This window comes from Thunnus thynnus, chromosome 12 (assembly GCF_963924715.1).
Source record: "Thunnus thynnus chromosome 12, fThuThy2.1, whole genome shotgun sequence".
NCBI lineage: Eukaryota > Metazoa > Chordata > Actinopteri > Scombriformes > Scombridae > Thunnus > Thunnus thynnus.
Window position 1 is genome coordinate 12,578,534 of NC_089528.1, and position 21,524 is coordinate 12,600,057.

Here is a 21,524-nt window from a genome sequence, read left to right on the forward strand (position 1 = left end):
CTGTTTGCAACATTTTTATGCCAAGTTGAATGAGAGTTAAAGGCAACGGGAAAGTTTAAAGCATTATTTATTAATACATAAAAAAAGCATTTACAGCAAATACCTGATTGCTTAAATCAGCAAAATCATTCTAAGGATAATTTAAGGTTTATGATTAAAAAAAACATCACTGTAAAACAGTAGTGAATCATCACATACTTTAAAACTGAAACATACAGACAAATATATATACATAATTGCTGTGAGAGTGAACTTTGGTGGTGGAGTCGACCTCTGTTCTAGTCTGAAGATCTTTCTATCAATTAAACCAACCAGCATTTTCAAGATGTGACAAACAGGATGTGTACAGTATATCTAGCTAACTTGAAATCCGTTCAAGTGTGTTTCGTGTGTGTACGACTGCAAACACACCATCATGCTGGTGGCAACAAGACAAACGACAGAGGTGGGTGTGAAATGTGAAGTAACTCCGACATCACTTCTGTGTTTCTTCTATAGGAGTGACTCAGTTCTTACAGTCCTGCCGCTGCGTCCGGCCTCCTTTCCGGATTTCTCTTCCATCACCATCCTCGCTTTCTCCTTTCCTACACTCTCCTTGTCCAAAAGTGCATTCTTCTCCTTCTCCTTTTCCTCCTTCAGTCTCTTCTCTCTCCCCCTCTGTTCTTTCTCCTCTCTTTTCTTTATCTCCTTCAGCTTCTTCTTGAGGGCAGATCGGTCACTTTGACTGCACACCCCCAGAGCCTGACAACAGAGAAGAAAGAGAAACAAGGGAAGATGCATGTAAACAGAGGATACATGGATACTGTAATGGTTCAGGTTAATGACCGTCCATTTTTACATTTTCATTACACTCGATTAAATATAGCCACGGTTGGCAATAAAAGTGGTTTAGAGAGCAGTGACAAGCTCATTTTTCAACCGTAAAATGTGTTGCTCAAGAATCAGTCACAGTTCTTAAAATAACCAGCTTTCAGGTAACGTTGTTTGTTTGTGTTACATGTTTATGCTAAGAAAGTTCAGCCAATAAATTGTTAATAGATTTTTTGATACACTCAAATATCAATATTGGTATTGGCCTCAAAAATCCAGTACCAATATGGCTCTATTTACCAACTGACACTATCATATGAACTGTTTAATATTAGGACTACTAATCATTAGAAATAGCAAAACCTACAAGAAAACAAAAGGGGTTTATCCCAGTGTTTTAAATAGATACTTAGTAAAGGTCTTGAAGTTATGGATATTTGATGGCAACAAAAAAAACATTAAAAATGCTTATTACCAAACAACTTTCTCGTACTGTCAATTCAATGTGAAAAATTAATCAAAAGTATCATTGCATCTTTTTTTTGTTGAGATTCTCACTTTTTTTTTTTTTTTTTTAAACATCTTGTTTCCCTCACCAACATCTTTAACTGCTCACCTTGAGTTTCTCACTGTCCATGTTGAGCAGCTGCGTCCCATCCACACCTCTGGCAGCAAACTCAGCCGTGTATTGATCCATGTTCATGGCGATCAGCCACAGACACACCTGCTGGTTGTTCCACTCCAAGGCAGGTCGACTTTGCCATTGGTTGTTGTTATTAGTGGGAACTGGGTCATCATCCAAGGTCTAACAGGACACCAGAGACAGTAGTAGGGTGGAGAGAAAAGTAGGAAAGAAATGGTAAGAAACTGTAATTAAAGAAGAAAGTAGGCTTCGGAAAAAATTATTGGACAAAGAGTGCACCATGGGAAAAGAAGGCAGAAGAAAGGAAAGAAAAGGAAGGGAAGGACAGACTCACCTCAGTGGAGGAAAAGGTGAAATTGTGAGAGTGTCCAGAGAGGGAGTGATCAGAGACATGACCCACCATGCTGGAGCTGCCCACTGGAGAGCCAATACTCTGGAACCAACAGAAATAAACCTTGCTGCCTATGTACTTCACATCTGTTGCATGCTCAACCATGCATGTGTGTTACTTTTAAAAAGGATTTCTGTTTGTATGAGATATCTAGAGCAGAATACTAGATCAGGAGAGGACAGAGGAGGAGGATGGTGTGCAGCAAAGGCTAAAAGCCTGATTTATATCCATGTTACTCCATTTACATGCAAGCCTGCTTAGTCACCATGCAGCCATGTGTGCATATGATCACTGTACGTGAACTTTTCTTACCTGATCTCTTCTACCTGTGGTGGTCAGGTATGGCAAACTGCTGCTGGACACGGACCGAAGCCTCTCTCTGCCTCTCTCCCCTTCCTCTTCTTTGTCCCTCCCTCGCTCTCCAAACCAGGGAAAGGGCAAGCAAGAAGGCATGGAGGTGACTGAACCTGACGGAGAAACTCCTGCAGGCTCATCCACCAGGTCACCACAAGATCCCCTTGGAAATGATGAGATTGAATATTATGTGGCGTGGCAGTGTGCAAGTGAAACAGCCAGCTAACAACTCAGGTAATTGATGAAGTTTATTGATATAGCACTAATCAGAAATGATAAATCGCTCTACAAACGTCAAGCATGAAATAATAAATTAATAAGAAAAATAAAGTGAAAAGTGAAAACATTACAAGACAGAAAAGTGGGGGGAGAAGGACTTACCACAACACATATATACATATTCATGCATATACACACATATTAGCTGTTAGACATGTAATTAAAAGACAGACAGCCTTTCAATAAAAGTGATTTTTTAAGTCTGGGTTCATCAGGAAAATAAGCAACTAACAAATTCAGTGTTAATTGCTTATTCATGCTCACAAGATCAGTGAGAGAAACACATTAAGCTTTGTTTTTGTGTATGTGTTACTTAATCACACCTGTTGTTCATGGACCTTCTGCTATGTTTCTCACTTCTCCTTTTGCTGAGAGACTTGCGAAGACCACTGGAAGAAAAACAGAGATTATAGTCATGAAACACATCAGGATAAAAATGTGCCACCAGCAAAATTGTTGGGCCATTCCCCACTACACCAGCCACTTAGCTAAGAAACCAACAATGAATCAAAATTTAGAGTTATGGCTCATAAGGAACAAGGCTGTGACAAATATTTTAATATCCATATCTAAGGCAAAAGGAAGAGCCAGAGACTCTGCACCTGAAGTCAGGAAATTTCCTTTTGGATTTTCTGGATGCAGAGGACTTGCATGGCGAAGGAGTGACAGTGTCAGTGATGTAGTTCGGAGGTGTAAAGACGGAGGCGGTGGGAGGATGAGGATTGAGGGCTGAGAAAGAGGAGGTACTAGAGTGGTCACTTTTGCTGCTCCTATGCAACATCCCTAACACTGTGGAAGCAGACAATGTTTGGCTCCCCTGTAGTTTCTGGATTTCATCTTCCTGTAGCAACAGAAGACATGTGTGTGTAAGTTTACACAGTCAAAGACAGCTCAAACTGACTATTGTGAGTCAAAGTGAAATCTCTGTCACTGACCTGTCTTCTAAAGCTCTCTCTGAGTTTGTCTCGTGAGGGCGGGTGTCGCTTGGATTTCTGGGCCAGCTGAGCTCTGGCTATGTGAGCGCTAGAGTCTAGACGTCCTGTATCAGGAACTGGAATATACCAGTCTGGACCTTAGAAACAAGCAAACACACATGCAATTTGAAGAAGAATACCCTTTTGGGAGCAGACTTAATAATTAAAGGAGAACACACATTTGGTTTGGAGACTTGATAATCAAGTGACGTCTGAGACAACTCTTTGATCAAACATATGCCAATTGTCCTTTCCACCTCCTGACCCCTGCTGATTTGACCCCTCCTGTCTTGCCCCTGGATTTGCCTTGATCTTGTTACCATTTGTTGGTCACTACTTTGATCCTCACTGTATAAAGTCTTGCCATTTCTTCTGCTCTGGGTCAGTCTACTGTATCAGACCAGCTCTGTGTCTGTAAGCTCACCGCATTTCCGGAATGCTATTAAACCACTTCCACCACAGCAAACTTTGAACAAGGACTTGAGTGAAATTTCTTCAACAAATTCATTTTGCTCAGTCAAAAAGGATAATTTTTGCTCAAGAAGTTTGAGAAAAAAGTTACATTTTCTCACTTAAATGTCATTTAAAAAACAAAAAGCTCTGGATCCATAAAATGTCATTTGATGTAAAACATACACTTTTCACTAGCCTGCAGCAACACATAGTCAAAGAAACACACAGCCACATAAAACAGGATCCTTTACAGTAATGCAGCTGCTTACCTGTGACTGAAGCATCCACAGAGTGGTTCTTTCTTTCAGGTTCTGGCTCGTTTCTCTCTAGCCGTGCTAGCTGTCATGAACAGTGGGAAACAGTGACTACAAAGAAATGGCAGGTTCACTGAAGTAAATCCAAGCAGGATTGACAGAAGTGATGTCTCACCTGGATTTGCAGTCTTTCAACAGTCTCTCTGTGCTGCTTATCTCTCTCCTCCATTTCTCTCCTCAGATCTGCTTCTCTGTTCTCCCTCTCCTCCTCTCTGAAGAAACAGAGCACATTATTTGAAACGTTTAATTCCAAATCTTTAGGGTAAAAGAGGTGCATTTGCACAGTCACACAGTTTTAAGTCCTTTGCCTGCTTTTAAAATAGACACTCAGTGATTTATGAATAATATTCTACTCTGTTAACCGAGTTACCTGGATTTTTGAGATGGAATCAATAAATACCTGCTCTGGTATTCTCTGACCAGTCTCTTGGCCTTGCTGTATTTGATTTCCAGGCTTTCTGATTGGCTCTGGGCATCAGCCAGTCGCTGGCTCACAACCCTGCACAGTGTTTGGGCCTCCTGCCAATACCTGATTAATAGAGGGAGGATCATTAACACCGTCTTCACCATCATTATCATCTTCACAGTAATTGTCAAAATTATTATCCTTTTGCAGGCGTTAGACTCCCACCTAGTCCTTAAGCAAAACCTGTATCTACATGGCACATTGTAATTCTATGATATACGCCACTGAAAAATGGTAAATACAGACAGTGCATGTAGAGTTTATAGTATCGTACTTCTCAAGTTTGTCAGCTTTCTCCTCTCCGTCCTCCACTCTTTGCTCCAGCTCCAGCTTCAGGCTATCCCAACACGCCTGCTGCTCCTCCCATGCCTTTAACTGGGAGACATAGAGCAAAATATAATGTGTCTTGTGTGTATGCATGTCTGCAACATATGGTATGTCATAGGCACAGGGGGGAATAAAGGGCTTAAAAAAAAAAAAAAAAAAAAAAGGCCTTCATGTTGTTACGTCATAGATGTCAAAAACTATTCTTAGAGTTGGAGTGTAAAAACTATTCCCAGCATTGCCTTAAATTTTCCTACTTCAAGAGTTTTAATACAACAAACAGAGTATTCACAGATCTAACACAGTTGGATAGAACAAAGCCAGATTTTCTACTGAAAGGCTTTCGCCAACCCAGTTATGTCACAGCGGTGATTACTTCAAGGCAAACGCAGAGAGCAGGGCTGACGTGGAGAAGTGTTGGAACAAGGCCTGTGTCCTAATAACTCCACACAGAGTCATCTCATACACAGTTAAATGGGTCAGACTGTTCCAAATGTGGATGCAAAGGTAGTGTGTAAAATTGAGCATTACAGTTATTGGTTTGTGTGTATGTGAGAGTGAGATCTCAATCTCAGCTAAGTGACCTACCTTTTCTCTAGCACATTGAAGCTGTTCTACTCTGCTTCGTAGTTTTGACTGGAGCTGTAAAGACAGAAAGAAAAGGAAAAGCAAACATACAGTAGAGATTTTTTCTGATGCAGTACCCCATTTAATTTAATACTGGCCTGATATCTGATAGTAGTTTTGGTGTGTACTGTATGTAAAGTACCTGCTGGTATCTGAGGCAGAGCTGGTAGTTGTCCAGACTGGAAAGTGTAGACACATCCTCCTCTTCATCTTCTTCCTCTTCTTCAGCCACTGAGCCCCTCTCTGACAGGCTACAGTCAGTGTCTTCATCTCCACTCATCCTTCCTCTCTGTCATATTCAGAACACACAAAAGTAGTGTAGTGTAATGAAACTGTATGGAGTTCTTAGCAGGACTGAACCTCTGCTCCTGTTTTAGAAAACACACCTTTCTAGATGTTTTATCCATTTCCAGGCTTTCATTGATTAGCCGTGCCACCTCACTCTCCACTCCCTCCTTCTCTCGACCAATTAAAAACCTGCAGCGGAGGAAAGCAATCACTCAAAGCTGTGAGCAATCGTCACATCCCATAACACATTTGCACTGATTTGATATTTGCAATATTTTATCATGGTATACTAATGCAGTTGCAAGAATGGACCGTTTTGAAAACTCCCCACATACACGCCGATACTCAAAAATTCAGAGGTGTAGCTGGAAAGGATCACATTCACAAGATTTGTCGGAACACCTATTCCCAACACAGAAAAAGTTCATGTGGATGTCATGGGTGTGAATGTTGTCATTTCTTGCAATGCAATAACTATCTGAAAGCTGGCAGACACTGTAAACACTATGTTATGTTTTGGAAAATGGTCGGCAGTAATGTAAAATATACATGATGTGTAGGCAAAAACATGCAAATCCACAGTTTTGGTCCTTTTAAAAACAACATCTGGGGAAGAAAAATTATATTTATCTCTCTTCTTAATCCATCTTTAAATAACTACAACAAGCTTTTATAAGTCTGCCTTTAACAAAACGCATTTTGACAGATTTTTAAAAACTGAAATATCAAATACCAGGCAAAAAATGCACTTTAACACTTTACCACCTGTGGGAAAAACTATATACACTTCCATCTCGGTAGCAATATATATGAATAGTGGGAAAGACAGAACAGTACAAAAGACAGAGTGGTGTCCTCGTAGTGTTTCAGGAAAAACACAAACTATTTGCACCCAAACAGAACTGAAACATGATAACTTACTTGACGAGGCCTGATGTATTCTTGAGGACTGTGGCTGCAAACAGCTGGGACACTCCAACCAAACTCACCCCATCCACCTCCACGATCTGGTCATTCACCTGAATCCTAACACACAAAGACAGAACAGAACCTGATGTCCTTGAAACCACACTGAATCCCATTAAATACAAGTCTGTGTCAAACTAGTGTACCTTCCATCCTTCTCTGTTGCTCCTCCTTCAGTGATTGTCTTGACAAAGATTCCCAGTTTTTCCAGGCCCTGGTCAGCCCCTACACCCATTCCTATGATACTGATGCCCAGACCCTCGTCCTCTAGAAGGAAGAGACGTTCGGAATTCATCTTCACATTAACAACAATATTCAGGCAAAAGCCAAGTTGAACCATAAAGGAACAAAAAGTATGCAATTAAAAGAGGGAAACACATCTCAGGAGAAATTTAATACAAGTGGAAGGGGAGAACATGATGATAATGCTGTTTTTTTTTAAAAATATTATGTGTCAGGCTTGTATTAGATTTTGACATTGAATTGTCTGGTTTGGATTTTAAGGCTCTGTCTTTACAACAATATACAGACACAGTATCTGTATTTTTATGAAATATCTTGACTTCTATCTTGCTGGATCCAAGTTTTAATTTAGTATTTATTGTATTTTGAAATTGTATTTGTATTAACTGCATTAATGTTTTGTGTCAATCTGACCAGGGACTACAGATGGAAATGAGCGAGTAGCTAAATCTAGTACGATACAGCTCTTCTCCTTGTGTGAGAAGAATGTTTTCTTTGTACATGTTCCCTGACAAATAAATGTTATAAACAAAACTAAATGGATGCAGTGACATAACTGACCCAATAGATTTCCTATGAATAAAAGATTCAGGAGTATGCCACTAGATATCACCAGTCACAATTTCTTTTCATTTTGGCTTTAGGCATTTGAATCTGACATGCAAATAGATACCAAACACACATAAGAAGCAGAAAAAGCCAGACTGATGGAGATTCATACCCTTTTCTATCTCCACTGGAAAAACGTGCATCCTGTCCACTCTCTTCTCCAGCTCATACTCAGCGGAGGCGGACATTGGGTCAATATCTTCATTGTGTCTGTCGTACTCTGCATTAGAATAGGTGCTGAACACCTGACAGACAGCAGTTAACATACATTTAAAACAGCCTCAGCTTACGTCAACACTCTCACTACTGTTTTATGCATTGATAGCTTGAACATGTGTTCATCATAGTGCAAAGAGAACCATCTGCAGCTACTGACACAACAAGATACTGTTTATCTTGTCAGATCTGTCAGTGAGAGTGTGTGAGAGTCAGAAAGTGGGAGAGATTCAGTAAGTGCAGAGGGGGCATTGCAACACTTGAGCAAACTGTGCAAGCACAATCATAGGCTTGAAATAAAATATAAATGTACACTCACAAAATCCATGTCAATCACTGATTCTACACTGACTGCCACAATAGTTTTGTTATGCATTGAGCCACATTAATACTATACATACCACAGGAATGTTTTCTGTGCTGTCATTTTAAGGCAGCTCTGAAGTGAGTGCTGACAGATTGAATGCATGTGGGATCTTGCCTTTTCTCCTCCTCTAATGGACCAGAAACATGGCTTCGGGCTAATGTTTCTCTTATACACATTCAAACACCAGCTGGAACTGACAGACGCACAAATCCAGAATTTATCTCTCTTAAAGATTTCCTTACCTTGATTGGTGACGAGGTGAACCTGACCTTTCTGTTCGAAGTTTCTGCTGTCTCTTCATTGTCCTGATCAGCCAGGTCAAGACCAGCAGAGATTTCCTCGCATTTGGATAAAAGTGGATTTCCTGTATGCAGAGAGTTTTTCCTGTCCGGTCTTGGTGATGTTGGATGATCTGAGTGAGACTGGGCCTTCTGATTGCACATAAAAGCCTTATTTTCAATCCCACACACATCTACAGATCCAGTTTGACCCTCTTTATCTCTGTTTCCATCGTCTTTCCCCTTAACCACACTGGCATACTCCTCCTGAAGTTCAGATGCTGGACCTGCCTCTTTTCCCTCTTGACTTTGTCTGCACTCTGTTTCTCCACCTTTCCCCTCACAGCACGACTCTTTGTCAACATCCTCCTCTTGCACAATACGTCTCTCTCTCTTTCCAGCACTTTCCTCCACTACCTCATCCATCTTATCCTCCCTGTTTCCCCCCTCTTCTGTTGACTCCTCAGCCTGTGCAATGAACTGTCTGTTCTGCTCCTCCCTTTCACGCTGCCATTGTTCATTCACCTGCTGATACTTGTCTCTTTCTTCTTCCTTGTCATCTTTAGTCTGTCCTTCACATGGCATCCTGGTGGATAACTCCTTCTGGTGTTCTTCTGAGGGAACAACAGGTGTACCTTCTCCTGCTTTTAGCTCCACTCTGTTTTCCACTATGCGAGGATCAACAGGCACTTCACGTCCTGGTGTTGTTTCCATACTGGCTTCTTCAAAAACATCATCCACAAGGTCCGGCACACTTTCTGCTGTGTTTTTATCCATATGCTTCACCCCCTCATCCTTAAGCCAGTTCTTATCCTCTTTGCGCTCTTTTTCTTCTTCATTCTCATCGCTTTCGGATGACTCGTTCTTCACGTCCACTAGCTCTGCCCTGACTGGTTCCTCAGGGGTCAAGCAGGGGCCGAGAGATGCTTTCTCTTCCTCAGTTTGTGATGCTCCCTCACTTCGTGATACTGCGGTTTGACCATGTTCATCAATATCGGAAGATTTGTTGGATGCTCCACTGGGGCAATCTAATACAAGAGATTTAGGGTGCCTTGTCATTGACGCCTGTGCAGAGGGCTTTGGTGAGGAAATATTTATGGTGGGTAGGTTTATGGATTTGTCTTCATCTAAGCCATCCTCCTCTGTGTGCTTCCCTTTTCCGCTTACCTCTTCCTCCTTTTCCAGCTGGTTCTCATCTGCCATCCCCTTGCTTCCTCTGCAAGTCACACCTTTTGAAACCTGTCCTTCACCACCTCCGACCTCAATCACCTTGTTCTCAAACAACCTTCGGGTCACAGAGAACTTTTGAGCCAGAGCAGCTCTTTCAATATCCGTTATCTCCTCTGATCTAGACAGCTTATCTTGCAGAGAGGATTCAGGGGTAGAAATGCTGGCCACAGTGCTCAGAACAGATGAGGAACTCATGACCGAACGCCTGGGTCCAGAGAAAGATGAAGTTTGGAGGTGCAGGCTAGGAATTTGAGGAGAAAGAACGGATGTGGGGCCAGAAGTCAGCACTGGACCACTGTCTTGTTTCAGCTGCTGGCTGTCCATTTGGAGGAAGATGTTGTCTCTGATCTTGGTCCCCCTGGTGCTGTTGACCCTCCCTCTGCTGCCTGTGGTGCCACTGCTGGTGGTGGTGGTGGTGTGAGACATTATGGGATCTGGCAAGCTTGATGGCAGCCTAGTTTGATGCACAGCAGAGGCAGCAACAGATTTGGTCCCTCGTTGAAGACTGGTCCCAGTGTCAAAGGAGCATTTGATAGCATGGAAGTCAGACTTGTAGGTTATCCTGTGAGGAGAGGCACTCCGGCCTTTGCTGTCCGTCCGCATCATCTGGGGATGTATGCTCTCTAAAGTGAGGAAAAAATGTTGAGGAGCTGAGGGAGAATCTTATCACAGCTAATGAAAGCACCTGGCCAAGTGTTGAGAAGGTAGATATAGGATTTGCTGGTACAGTGGAATGGTAACAATAAGGCAAGGGATATACTGGAAAGTAGAGCTGGTGTTTTAAGAGGTTACTACTGCATTTGTTGGTGACAGCAGGTGATAAAGGCAGGGTCTTGGTCTGTAAACCTCATAGTCCTCAAGTAGTCTTCTAAAATGTATTATCCATCACCATAGCAAAAGTCTCCTGGAGGAGTGGTGTGAGAAAAAGATAAAACATTGAAGTTAATTGAGAGAAACTGACACAATCCAGGACATCACTACAGCAATAACACCCTAGACAAACTATGAAGTAGGTTACCCATGACTTGCAGCTATCAGTGCCAGAAATAAAAAAAACACACAATTTTCAGACTGAATACTCACTGAGAAATTGGAAGATAAGCGATTGTCAGCTCCGCCATAAACGTAGACACTTAGCGTTTTTGTTACACACCTACTCCACACAGGTATTTACAATTAACTTGTTTGCTGCTTTCACGTGCTGTAAGAAACTAAACGGATTGAAAACAAACGGAAAATGGAAAATGCTCATTCTTAACCACCCATTTGAAATTAGAGTCAGTGTGGTTCAGTTTATTTTGTTCTTAATGTTTTGTCATTGTACATATATCGAGTAAGGAACAACAGAAAGCCAGTATTAGGCAAATTTTACGTTTCCTTTTTGTTTATTCAACTTGCTAAGTTAGGTGGCGTAAGTAACTGAACCTCGGTTTGATGCCTGGTGTAGTGTGTCTTCTCTGTAAACCGTTCTTCGTGTCTAAAATGAAACAACTGCAGTATTTGTATTAAATGTGTATTGTAGAATACACGAAACTATGCGCAGTGGTCGGAGCAGAAGCAGAAGATTACGACGGCATTTGAAGGCAGCAAATCTCATCGACCTGGTTGAGGCGCGCGCGCAGTTTAAAGGTTGTGACAGACGTTAGGTCACTTCCAGTGCCGACCAACTGTTAACTGAACAGACTCATTAAGCAGCATTTAACAAAGGTAGCTTTTTAGTTTCGTCCTACACTTCTCCCGATAGTTTCGTCTTACCGTAGAAGTGTTGTCGGTGTGGAGTCGGCCGGTGCTGACGGCTCCCTCACTGTGATAAATACAGACAGATGGCGACTCATGTCTCTAAATACTGTAAATGGATTATGCCCCGTTAATCCTGTGTAAACTACTCCAGTAGCTGAACCACTGACGGTGAGTGGGTTCCAACACTGGGCTTGTTACCCTACATTAAGGGCTAATTGCTACATATGTGCCCTATAATGCATTTACCACTCACTGTAAGGAGTATTCCCTCTTTTCACTGATTGCCTCAGCCTGTTACAGTCTAGTATTGCCATTGTGTGAAGTGACTATTTGTACTAAGTGTAAACTAACTATAATGACATCTATTAAAACAAATACTGCTTTTACTGTGTCTCTACATAATGGCCAGTGATTGATATATTGGCATCATATATTCCACTATACATATTATTGGTATTGTAGGCTATCTTACATTTCTATCAAACATGCAGGTTATTTGCTACATTCACTTACCTTTACCTGTCTTTCAGCATCACTGCCGGCTGTTGGGAAAACTGATATCACCCTGCTAGAGGCTCTCCTGGGCTCAGAGGTAAGCTTTGTGTGAATATTCACCTGTGTGCATGATGCAGGTTAGTGCAGTCGGCCAGATATCCCACTATCTACCTGTGTGTGTGTGTATGTGTGTGCGTGTGCATGTGTGTGTGTGTGTGAGTGAGTGAGCCAAATGAGAGCAGTGATGCAGCACCTGCTGATGTATGTATGTGTGTGTGTCTACCTGTGTGTGTGTATGTGTGATGCCAGTGGGTGAGTCGGTGCAGTAAGTCTGTCTGTGAAGCTGGCTCGCGTGGCAGATGGACTGGATTGGACCAAGCTGGACTGGACTGATCTGTGCAGAGCTGAAGAATGGTTCTGCTCACTGTGACCTGGATCTGACTGGAGACCATTGTCCCAGGTGGCACTGGGACCTAGTTGATATAAATACCGGCCAATCACAAAAGCCTTCTTCTGAATGAGGCTAACCAAAAGAGGGAGGGGGAGGGAGGGAAAGTGAATCGAAGTAGAGATGGAAAATGAGGGAGTGATGTCAGGGTGGGTGGCAAAGTAAATTTAGAGTGGTGGCCTGCGAGAAAATGCATGAGGCAGAGTAGATGGAGAGGAAGAATAGAGGCAGATATTTAACCTTGATTAATTGAAGCAGTGCAAATGTGGAAGAGTCAGTGAGTGGCAGTAATTGAGAGATACAGGTGGTATATAACGACAGATCCCTTTTTATTTAACTCACCAGTGATAATTGATGGTGGTAAGATGAGAAATACAGTGATTTGTCTCTGCTGACATAATCCTCAACTCCCATTTCTCTCACCAGCAGCAGGTCACCTTGACTTGTACTGAAGTTTGTGTTCTTCCCTCCTCAGGCTCACAGAAAGATTTGGGCACGATTACACACTCACATACACGCAGACAGTGTTCACAACAATGCCGTACTATTTGCAGACAGTCATTGGCTCGAGCTGGATATGTGCATGTCGCAGGTGTAAGGTTGGTGGGAGGTGCATGAATGAACTTTTTATCACCTTTTGCAAAGCCGCATCTTTTAATGAGAGCTAACAAGTGGCTTCTCTACAAAACTGGACGGCACAAATTTATGATAGAACAGCACATTTTGCTTGCTGTTTCTATTTGATTTTATTAGTGCCTGACCAATATATTAGCACAACAATTTCAGCTTATCACAGCTATATTGGTATTGGTGTATATTGGTGTATAAGCAACTTGAAATTGCAGCACAGAAATGCTAAAGATACAGTACTGTATGTTTGAGGTCATTTAGAAACAGAGACAATTCATAGTTTGTCCACCAGGGAGCACAAGTTTATTTTTCAGACATAAAATGTTCCACACAGGTCATATATCATCATCTATGGTCATATAGGGAAGACCAGGGACAGTTGTAACACTTTTTGCAATTTTCCTGATAAATCAAAAACCATTTACACTGGAGTGGTCCATTTGCTATATTATAAACTTCACTGTGTCAACTACTGGAACAATGTATTTATGTGGTTTTATGAAATATGCACAGGTTGTAAAATTGATTTAAATACAGTCACTCCACTGTTACAACTGTCTCAGTGTACAGGGACAGTTGTAACATGTCAAAAATATATATATTAATCAATCAAATACTGAAAATGAAAAACATTCATGTTATTGTGACTATTCATTTATTTTTTTAAACAATGAATACCTTCACACTACATGACAAAAAAGGGCACAAGTTTATTATTTAGACATAAAATGTTCCACTCAGGTCATATATCATTATGTGATTTTTTTTTTCTCTCTCAAATATTGATCGGTATCACCCTAAAAAAATTCAGTATCTGCTGGGCTCTTCAAATCCTGCTTCAATGAACTGTTACTGCATTAAAACTGTTAATTCAAAGAGTCAAATTAGGGGGAAAGGACAGATGCTTTCTCAGACAGCTGACGATATCAGCTCTGTGTGTGTGTGTGTGTCATGCATTCATTTGGCAGACATTCATGCCCCATATGGTTATCTGTTCAGTCAACCATATTTAGAGTTTCCCAGCTTCACAAGGGAATTGCTCTCAATCCTCTGAACATTTAAATGCAGACACACACACACATGCTCATGCACGCACACTACTCCACCCAATGGCGGGGATGAGCACGCACGTCAGCATTTTAAATGAGCGTTGCACGGTTTAGCAGTTCTGCAGCTCTGCATAGTGAGTTTCTACGGTGCTGTGAATGAGCCTGACATGTCCCTTAAATGGCAGTTTTTTTTATAGCTCACGAGTTCTGTGAATCCATAAACAATCGTGCTGCCACTTTGTGTCTAGATGTGTGTACTGCACATTTATTATTTTAACAACATCATTTATAAGGATGTTATCTGGTGTAGATGAATATGCGGCAGAGCTTGCCACTAATACTGATAGAGTTATGGATTCAATTTTCACTGGGGCCAAACATCATAAAAACATCATGCATTCATCATGCTGCAATGTGCTTTGGAAAGAAATTTGCACATAGATATTGTTACGTAAATATGTTGTGATTGGGAACCAAGTCAGTTATTTCTGCAAACCTTCTAGCTTCAACGAATACATAAATAAATAAATTAGTAATTCTTCAAGGCACCGTCTGGATTCCGATTGATTCACTTTACCACTTCATTGTTGTCTCCGCACTTGTGTTCTTTTTCATGCTGTTGTAATTCAGCTTTCTCTTCATTTTTTTTTCAGAAAGAACATCTTAAAAATAGAACGTTACCCTTTTCAGAGACAGCTGGCACTGACACACACACTCTTTTAATTTAACAATATGGTAAAAACTTGCTCAATCACCCCCCAGTATTACAGTCATGCGTATTGAAGTGCTGTCTAACAGATGCATTAAGGCAAGCGTAAACATCCACACACACACACACACACAGACGCAACAGGTGTACTCACTGTAATTCATCTGATGCAGTAGAACTAATAGCTTTAAGGATGTCAGTGTGCAAGATAAATGAGAAGAAAAGGCTGACTTTGGAGGAGTTTGAGATGCAACAGTAATTCCTCTTTCTCCCTCGTGTCTCATTTATCAGGTAACAAACAATTCTTTTCTTCTTCCTTTCTGTCTGACCTGTAATGCTTTTCCTGAGCAAACCTCGAACACATAGTAAATCTCTAATTTCCTCTTACACCCTCTCTCCTCCCTTTTCTCTCTGTTATCCTTTTCATATTTTCACATACTTGCATGGAACATAAGTTATGGTTTCGGGCAGTGCTGAAATGCTCAAAACCTCCCTGCTGTTCATCAGCCACCCTCCCTCCCTCTCTCCCTTTTTTCCTTCCTCCCTTTGCTGCGGTCATCCTGGTGACAAGCTGCATCTCTGCTGCCGCCGCCGCCTCTCTCTCATCACTTGGGTTGAAACAAAACAAGTGAAACTGACGCTGCTTTGCTGCTGTTCACAAACCATTTCACATGAGGAATCCTTCAAGGCCGCAACAGTTGCATCCTTGCACTGATCTATATTTAGTCACATCAGAGCTTCTGTACACAGAAGCGATCTTCATACACAGTGTTTTTATGCCATGTTGCCTTATATGGACGGCTTAAATCTGACAATGCTCTGATTTGGATGCTCAACTGGTCTCTCTTGTTATACAGAACAGAGTCATATATCAGTTTAGGAGGACAGAGGACCTCATAGATGGGATTTTGGTTATTGTAATGTGATATGATTTAAATCTGATCTTTTTTCTCAGTTTTAGATCTTAAATAGGATTGACTGACACCACTTTCTTAAAAACATTGCGCATCAATGTCTCCACAACCTGTCGTTTGCTGCTGTAGCCGTGTCAATGTATTTAGCCTATAAGCAGTTGTAAAGCATTGTGTAAATAAGCAGTCAACCATTTTCTCAGACAGTCCTGTTAACTTGGATGCCCGTCATTTTTCCTCAGTTGAGATAACACTACCACAGGCACTCTCCCACTTATTCTTCATTTTGCGTAAAGTAAAACATTTTTAATGTTTATACTCATCCCTTTTTCTCACATTACAGGCCTGACTAGAAAATTAATGTTGTGATCGTTAACATTCCATTACTCTGTAGCATCCTAGCTAGGTGCTTTGTAGGAGGGGTAATGCTTTTTGTACTGCTCATCCTACATTGACAGTCTACCTTGGGCAAACTATGCTTGCTTAACCATTTGGTTTGAAACTGACATATGGTTTCATTTTTGCCCTAAGGTCACACTAGAGTGGGACCTGAGCTAATCAGAGAGGCATTTGGGCTGACCAGAGGGACACTTAGGGGACCCTTGTACTACCCTCCACTCCCATGTGCACAGCACTGGCATTAATATCCTTTGAAAGCACCTGTAGTGTCTCATCTTAAAAATTTGTTTGTTCAAAAATATTATTAATTTTGTCAGTATTCCCTCTCTCTAATGTGATTACTGGTTGCTCTACACAACAGTGGGACTATTTTTCATTATTATTTCTATTCCTATTTCCATATTATATCCTAATGTCTTATAGCCACAATATGTGAAATGTGAATTATTTCTCCAGAGCACTGCAGTGTATTATATTGCTGTTTTTTTTTTTTTTTTTTTTGGAGCCCTCCAGTTGCCCTCAAAAAACCCATTAAGGCAGACTGACACAAGTCATCTGCGTGCCGTGATGAAGGCAGCATCAGCAGCAGCAGCAGCAGTCTGTGGTTGTTTGAGGCAGCTCGAAGCAGAGGGGCGGGGAGGGGGCGCAGCCGGAGCTCACATTCATTAACGACCACCGACAACCGGGAAGCCTCCTCCGGTAGCATCACAGCGCCTACTGACACACGGCCGGGGAAAATGGTCGCGGTGCAGACGTCCCCTAGTTTGTCCCCATCGGCGGAGTGGATCTGCTGTCTGGATAAAAGGTGGGTGAATGCACCCCACGATGCGCTTCACACACCGCATATCCCCTCAGCAACGATTGTGTTTTCTCAAACCTCCTTCATTCATCCGCGTCAACGTGATTAATCGGAGCCTGCGTGTGCAGTGTGTGAGTGTGCAGTAATAACGCGTTACGCCTTGTTTTTTTTTTTTTTGTTTTTTTTTTAGCATACTAAAGGTAACTGCTAGTTTTAGTGAATATAAACCGCAGCTCCAGTGATGGTAAAGGCTGCAAAATACACAGTTTTTTTATTTAGTATAAAATAGTATTTTTGTATCTTCTCGGTCAAAAAGGCGTTGGTGGCTTCGAGGTTCACTGGGATGTCTCTGCACTGCATGGGCTGTGATAGATGGCTGATTAGACGCACATGGTTTATGTCTGTCTGCTTAAATCAAATAGTTCTACATTTCTAACGATACAAATATCATATAGTGGGGTGGATGTTAAGGATTAGAGGCAGCTGTCTCTGTTCTGGTCACAATGCTGCATGTGAGGCTGAGGGTTTGTCTGGTCTGACTGAACAGGTTAGAATAACTGAGCAACCAATTTACAGGACACTTATGTTAATTTCCCAATGCAGAAGCTGCTTTAAGGTTTAGCTGGTATTTAGAACAACCTTATAGTCTATACATATCCACCTGATGTTAAAAAGCATACTATATAAGGGAGAAGGCTAATTAGGCATAAATAAATAAACAAGATGAAATGGCAGTGATATACTAAGCACTGAAGATGATACACTTCACACCTTAAATAATGATATAGACGACAGGCACCCTGCAGCTCATACACCCACACATACTGTACACACCTCACTATGACATCCTCACGTTACCATGAGCAACGTGAACCTACCATCTTGTCTTCTCACCGTCACCTATTATAAGAGGAGATGCATTTTGATCTAAATACAGTGTGCTAGTGTAGTTTGACATTGATAGAAGTAGTTGAGTCAGTATTATTTCATTCTTTCCGCTTATAAAATGTAAGGAACTAATGAAAATGCCCATCATAGTTTTCCTAGCCAAACATGACATCTTCAACTTCTTTGTTTTTGCCATAAAAGACAAAGAAAACCACCAAATATTCACATCTGAGAAGCTGAGCCACTGAATTTTGGAAATGTTTGCCAGAATTTTAGCAAAATTGTTGTTAATTAATTTGTTTGAGTTTTAGTGAGTGTATTTGTTGTTAGATTAGGAGAATTTGGAATATAAAATCATTGCAAGAGGGATGTGATCCTTACTGTGCTAAAATTCTGTCTCATCTGGTGTTTAGGATGAAAACATCCTCCCAAAAGCAGGCTACATGCAGTAGTAAATGCGTGTCAGTGAGGACAGGCTGGGTCGTAAGATTAGATTGGACAGGATCTCATCATATAGCACTCAGTGCTCCTCAGCTATGCACCTCTTATTCAATCAATATCCAGCAGTGTGTGTGTGTGTGTGTGTGTGTGTGTGTGCGTGTGTGTTTGGGAGCTTTCATCCACAGTAGCTGTTGATGTGATCTGTCCATAGACATTTATTGCCAATGAGTGTGAAGTATGTGAGATAAGATCTGATTAGTTTTGTTTAGTGTTGCCGTAGGCAGGTGGTAGATGGTCCAGTTGACACACAAGGCACCAGCCCAGATGCCAGTTGATGTTTACATGTATTGTCCCTTTACTGCAGAAAAATGGGAGTGCAGGGCGTTGTAGGCAGTTCTCACACTTTCAGATGACAATAAGTTCAAAACAAAAGCAACTGCCAGGAGGAAAAGGTCTTTCAAGATAAATATATTGTCTCATACAAACAATATGTTGGACAATTTGCAGATATGTCAAGAGTGGATGAGTCATTATCAATTACTTAATTGTAGACTATTTATTCTGATATATTCAGTGTTTTTGACGGGTTCTCAGGTTGTTTGTGGTGGTACAAATGGGTGTTTAGAGAAGTGTGTAAATACAATTCAGTATCTGCTACAGTAACATTAATCTGCCAGCTCGGGAAATCTGTTTGTGTTGAGGCTGTCTGACATTTTGGTTGGCCGTCACAAATCAACCTATGATGTATTTGTCTGGAAACACTAAATTTTCCAGATGGATGTTTCCTAAAACAATCTGCAAAACCTTCTGGTGTCTGTCGATTTTTTTTTCAGTGCGTCATGACAGTGGATCAGTAAATCCTGTGTGTGTGTGTGTGTGTGTGTGTGTGTGTGTGTGTGTGTGTGTGTGTGTGTGTGTGTGTGTGTGTGTGTGTGTGTGTGTTTAGCCACCATTTGTGTTTGAAAACTGAGCTCTTTGCTGACATGAACTGTGGGGGCAAAAGGCTGAGGAAGGGGAAGTCAAGGAAGAGAGAAAAGCGAGACGGAGGGAGAATGAGATAAGGTGAACAGCTCTCAGGTCACATCCGTCTCACACCAACGGGGGGAGGCAGATTCCTCTGGACAGGCAGGGAGCGAGCAAGAACAGGACAACGGAAGAAAAAGAACAGGATAACAAGGCATTAACCAGGGGATTATAACTGACAGATCTTAACAGTTTCATTGCAGACAGATAGGTGAAGGGTGATGCTAGTATTACCCATTCAACCTTGCAGAGTTAACCTCCCTGTCTCTCCCTGTTGCAGTGTGTAGGAGTCCACCTGTCTAAACCAATAACCCAGCCTACACAGGGATATGATGCTCTGTTGGTGAGGGCCAATACGCAGTAGGTGGATAATGGGAGGATGAGTCAGAAACAAAAGAGAGAGAGAGAGAGAGAGAGAAAGAGAGAGAAAAGACCCGTCTGTAATAGCCCTGAGCTCGTGGCAGATGATGTGGGACTGGAGGACGTATTGTGCTCTGCAGCCCTTTAGGCGTAGTCTGTGTTTATCTGGGAGTACCGTCCCGGGTACGGAGGACAATCCACCGCTCAGGGACACAAATATGTGTGTGTTTATCACTGTATGTACATGTGCGTGTTGGTAAAGGGGGAGTCATCACTGCCTGTGAGCTTGCAAAGCAGAAGTAAAGGGATAATAATGGGAGGATAGTAAGTGAGGGTCTGTTAGTGGTGGGATTTAATGGATGGAGGTGAAAGTGAAGGCACCAGTAATGGAGAGGAGAAAGAGAAAAGAAGAAGGAAATTTTTTTTTTCCATCTTTCTTATCATTTTCCAGAGAGAAACAGGCAAGTCTTAACAGAGGAGAGAAAAGGATGGAAATTAGAGAAATGTTTAGTGGAGGCAGACGAAGAAGAGAGAGCTCGGAGTGAGGGAAGAGGAAGGAGATGAAGGAGGAGAGGGGATAGACAGTCTCTCGTCTGTGAAGGAAGAAGCCCACAGTGCATCAGCTAGTCTGTGTGAACACACACATACACAGTACACACATGCACGTGCAAGGATGAGTCACTAGCAAGAGAAAAAGAATGAATGGGGCTAACTGCAGTGTGTTACTCTGAGCCGTTTTGGCTCTGTAGTGTTTCACCACCAAATTGCAGAACAGAATGTTTAAGCTCTCAGATTAAACTTCTGTTTCTTCTTGTGTCAGTGCGCCTGCATAGATGTCCAACAAGACATGCTTGCGTGTGAGTGCCTGTGTGTGTGTGTGTGTGTGTGTGTGTGTGTGTGTGTGTGTGTGCACTCAGATTTAAGCGTATTAGAAATAGCCGCAGTACAAATGAGATCTTACATCAACACCCTGTGGGGGGTCTGAGCTGAGAGAAGTAGCGCCTGCAGCTCTCCACTGTTATTACTAAGACACCAGGCAGAACAATGAAATCAGTATGCACACACACTCACACAAATATATTGATAACACTAAAACAATGAAGCTGCCTTCCAACTTAAAGGACTACACCACTGATATTATATGTTGTAAATATTTAACATTGTTTTTCACCACTTTTCAAAACAAGTTTTTGATTGATATTACCCTTCAGGCAAAAATGGTCTTACTTGAGATAGATAAATCATAACTATGAACAAGTAACATCATGCAGTTAATCGTTATTTTTAAACGGTTTTGTAGTAGCTAATTGGCTGAAACATGCAAATCCTCTGGTATGGTTTGTTAACACCTCATGTTAGATCTAATGGTTGGTCTTCTCTGCACAGGCCTGCAGAGCGCTCAGGAGAGGATGTGGATATAATTTTGACCAGACTGAGAGAGGTCAAAGCCTTCCAGAGGTTCCCACCGCCGCTCTTACTGCAGATCTGTGCCTGTGCCTTCTATGAATGCTTGGAGAAAGGCATCACGTGTATGTACACACATATACACACACACACACACACATAAATGCAGAAACATGCATTACAGTTGTTGAATTGTAAAATAATGCGAGGCTGGCTCTATAGTAGAGTGTCATTACACAGTATCACACAGTCATCCTGCAGAATATCCCTTTGCTGTTGTTTGCTGTTGTTGCTGTCCAATGGATCATACTTCAAAGTACTGTGATCATTTTTTATTCATGTGCACATACCACTCCACACACAAATTATGCAAACATTATTTTAACAGTCATTATA

The 21,524-nt window shown here is 41.6% G+C and overlaps 2 protein-coding genes across 8 annotated transcripts in view; one reads left to right on the top strand and one right to left on the bottom strand.

Annotated features, from left to right (window-relative positions):
• Window positions 1-49: 49 nt before the first annotated feature.
• LOC137194026 (neurabin-1-like) lies at window positions 50-10,997 on the bottom strand. 3 transcript variants are annotated; one of them, XM_067605540.1, is made up of 20 exons: window positions 10,916-10,997; window positions 10,593-10,736; window positions 8,567-10,455; window positions 7,854-7,986; window positions 7,036-7,156; window positions 6,845-6,949; window positions 6,022-6,112; window positions 5,778-5,924; window positions 5,597-5,650; window positions 4,959-5,059; window positions 4,619-4,747; window positions 4,334-4,430; window positions 4,174-4,243; window positions 3,413-3,549; window positions 3,080-3,318; window positions 2,801-2,866; window positions 2,157-2,361; window positions 1,788-1,886; window positions 1,427-1,615; window positions 50-741 (listed from the first exon to the last, which is right to left on the bottom strand). In XM_067605540.1, the coding sequence occupies exons 3-20, from the start codon at window positions 10,436-10,438 to the stop codon at window positions 493-495; spliced, it is 4,104 nt and encodes a 1,367-aa protein (XP_067461641.1). In that variant the 5' UTR covers window positions 10,439-10,455; window positions 10,593-10,736; window positions 10,916-10,997; the 3' UTR covers window positions 50-492. The 3 variants fall into 3 exon arrangements, with proteins under 3 accessions (XP_067461641.1, XP_067461640.1, XP_067461642.1); XM_067605539.1 differs by having other exon boundaries at window positions 8,567-10,733; window positions 10,912-10,977; XM_067605541.1 differs by lacking the exon at window positions 1,788-1,886 and having other exon boundaries at window positions 8,567-10,736.
• A 495-nt stretch (window positions 10,998-11,492) lies between these two features.
• Window positions 11,493-21,524, top strand: part of LOC137194030 (rap guanine nucleotide exchange factor 4-like) — a 30,288-nt gene continuing 20,256 nt past the window's right edge. For 3 of the 5 annotated variants that reach the window (XR_010930910.1, XM_067605547.1, XM_067605550.1), the window contains exons 1-4: window positions 11,493-11,740; window positions 12,103-12,164; window positions 12,377-17,018; window positions 21,111-21,253. Coding sequence is in view for 4 of the 5 variants with exons in the window: in XM_067605547.1 (XP_067461648.1) it covers window positions 16,951-17,018; window positions 21,111-21,253 (211 nt within the window). In the remaining variant the exon portion in view is untranslated. The remainder of the gene's footprint in view (window positions 11,741-12,102; window positions 12,165-12,376; window positions 17,019-21,110; window positions 21,254-21,524) is intronic. The other 2 variants (XM_067605548.1, XM_067605549.1) reach the window with 2 other exon arrangements.

Coding starts and splice junctions, on each gene's coding strand:
- LOC137194026 (XM_067605540.1), bottom strand. CDS start 10,438: ATGATGCGGACGGACAGCAAAGGCCGGAGTGCCTCTCCTCACAGGATA. Junction 7,987..8,566: donor TCACCTCGTCACCAATCAAG/GTAAGGAAATCT, acceptor GCTGTCTGTCAG/GTGTTCAGCACCTATTCTAA. Junction 6,950..7,035: donor GCAACAGAGAAGGATGGAAG/GTACACTAGTTT, acceptor TTTGTGTGTTAG/GATTCAGGTGAATGACCAGA.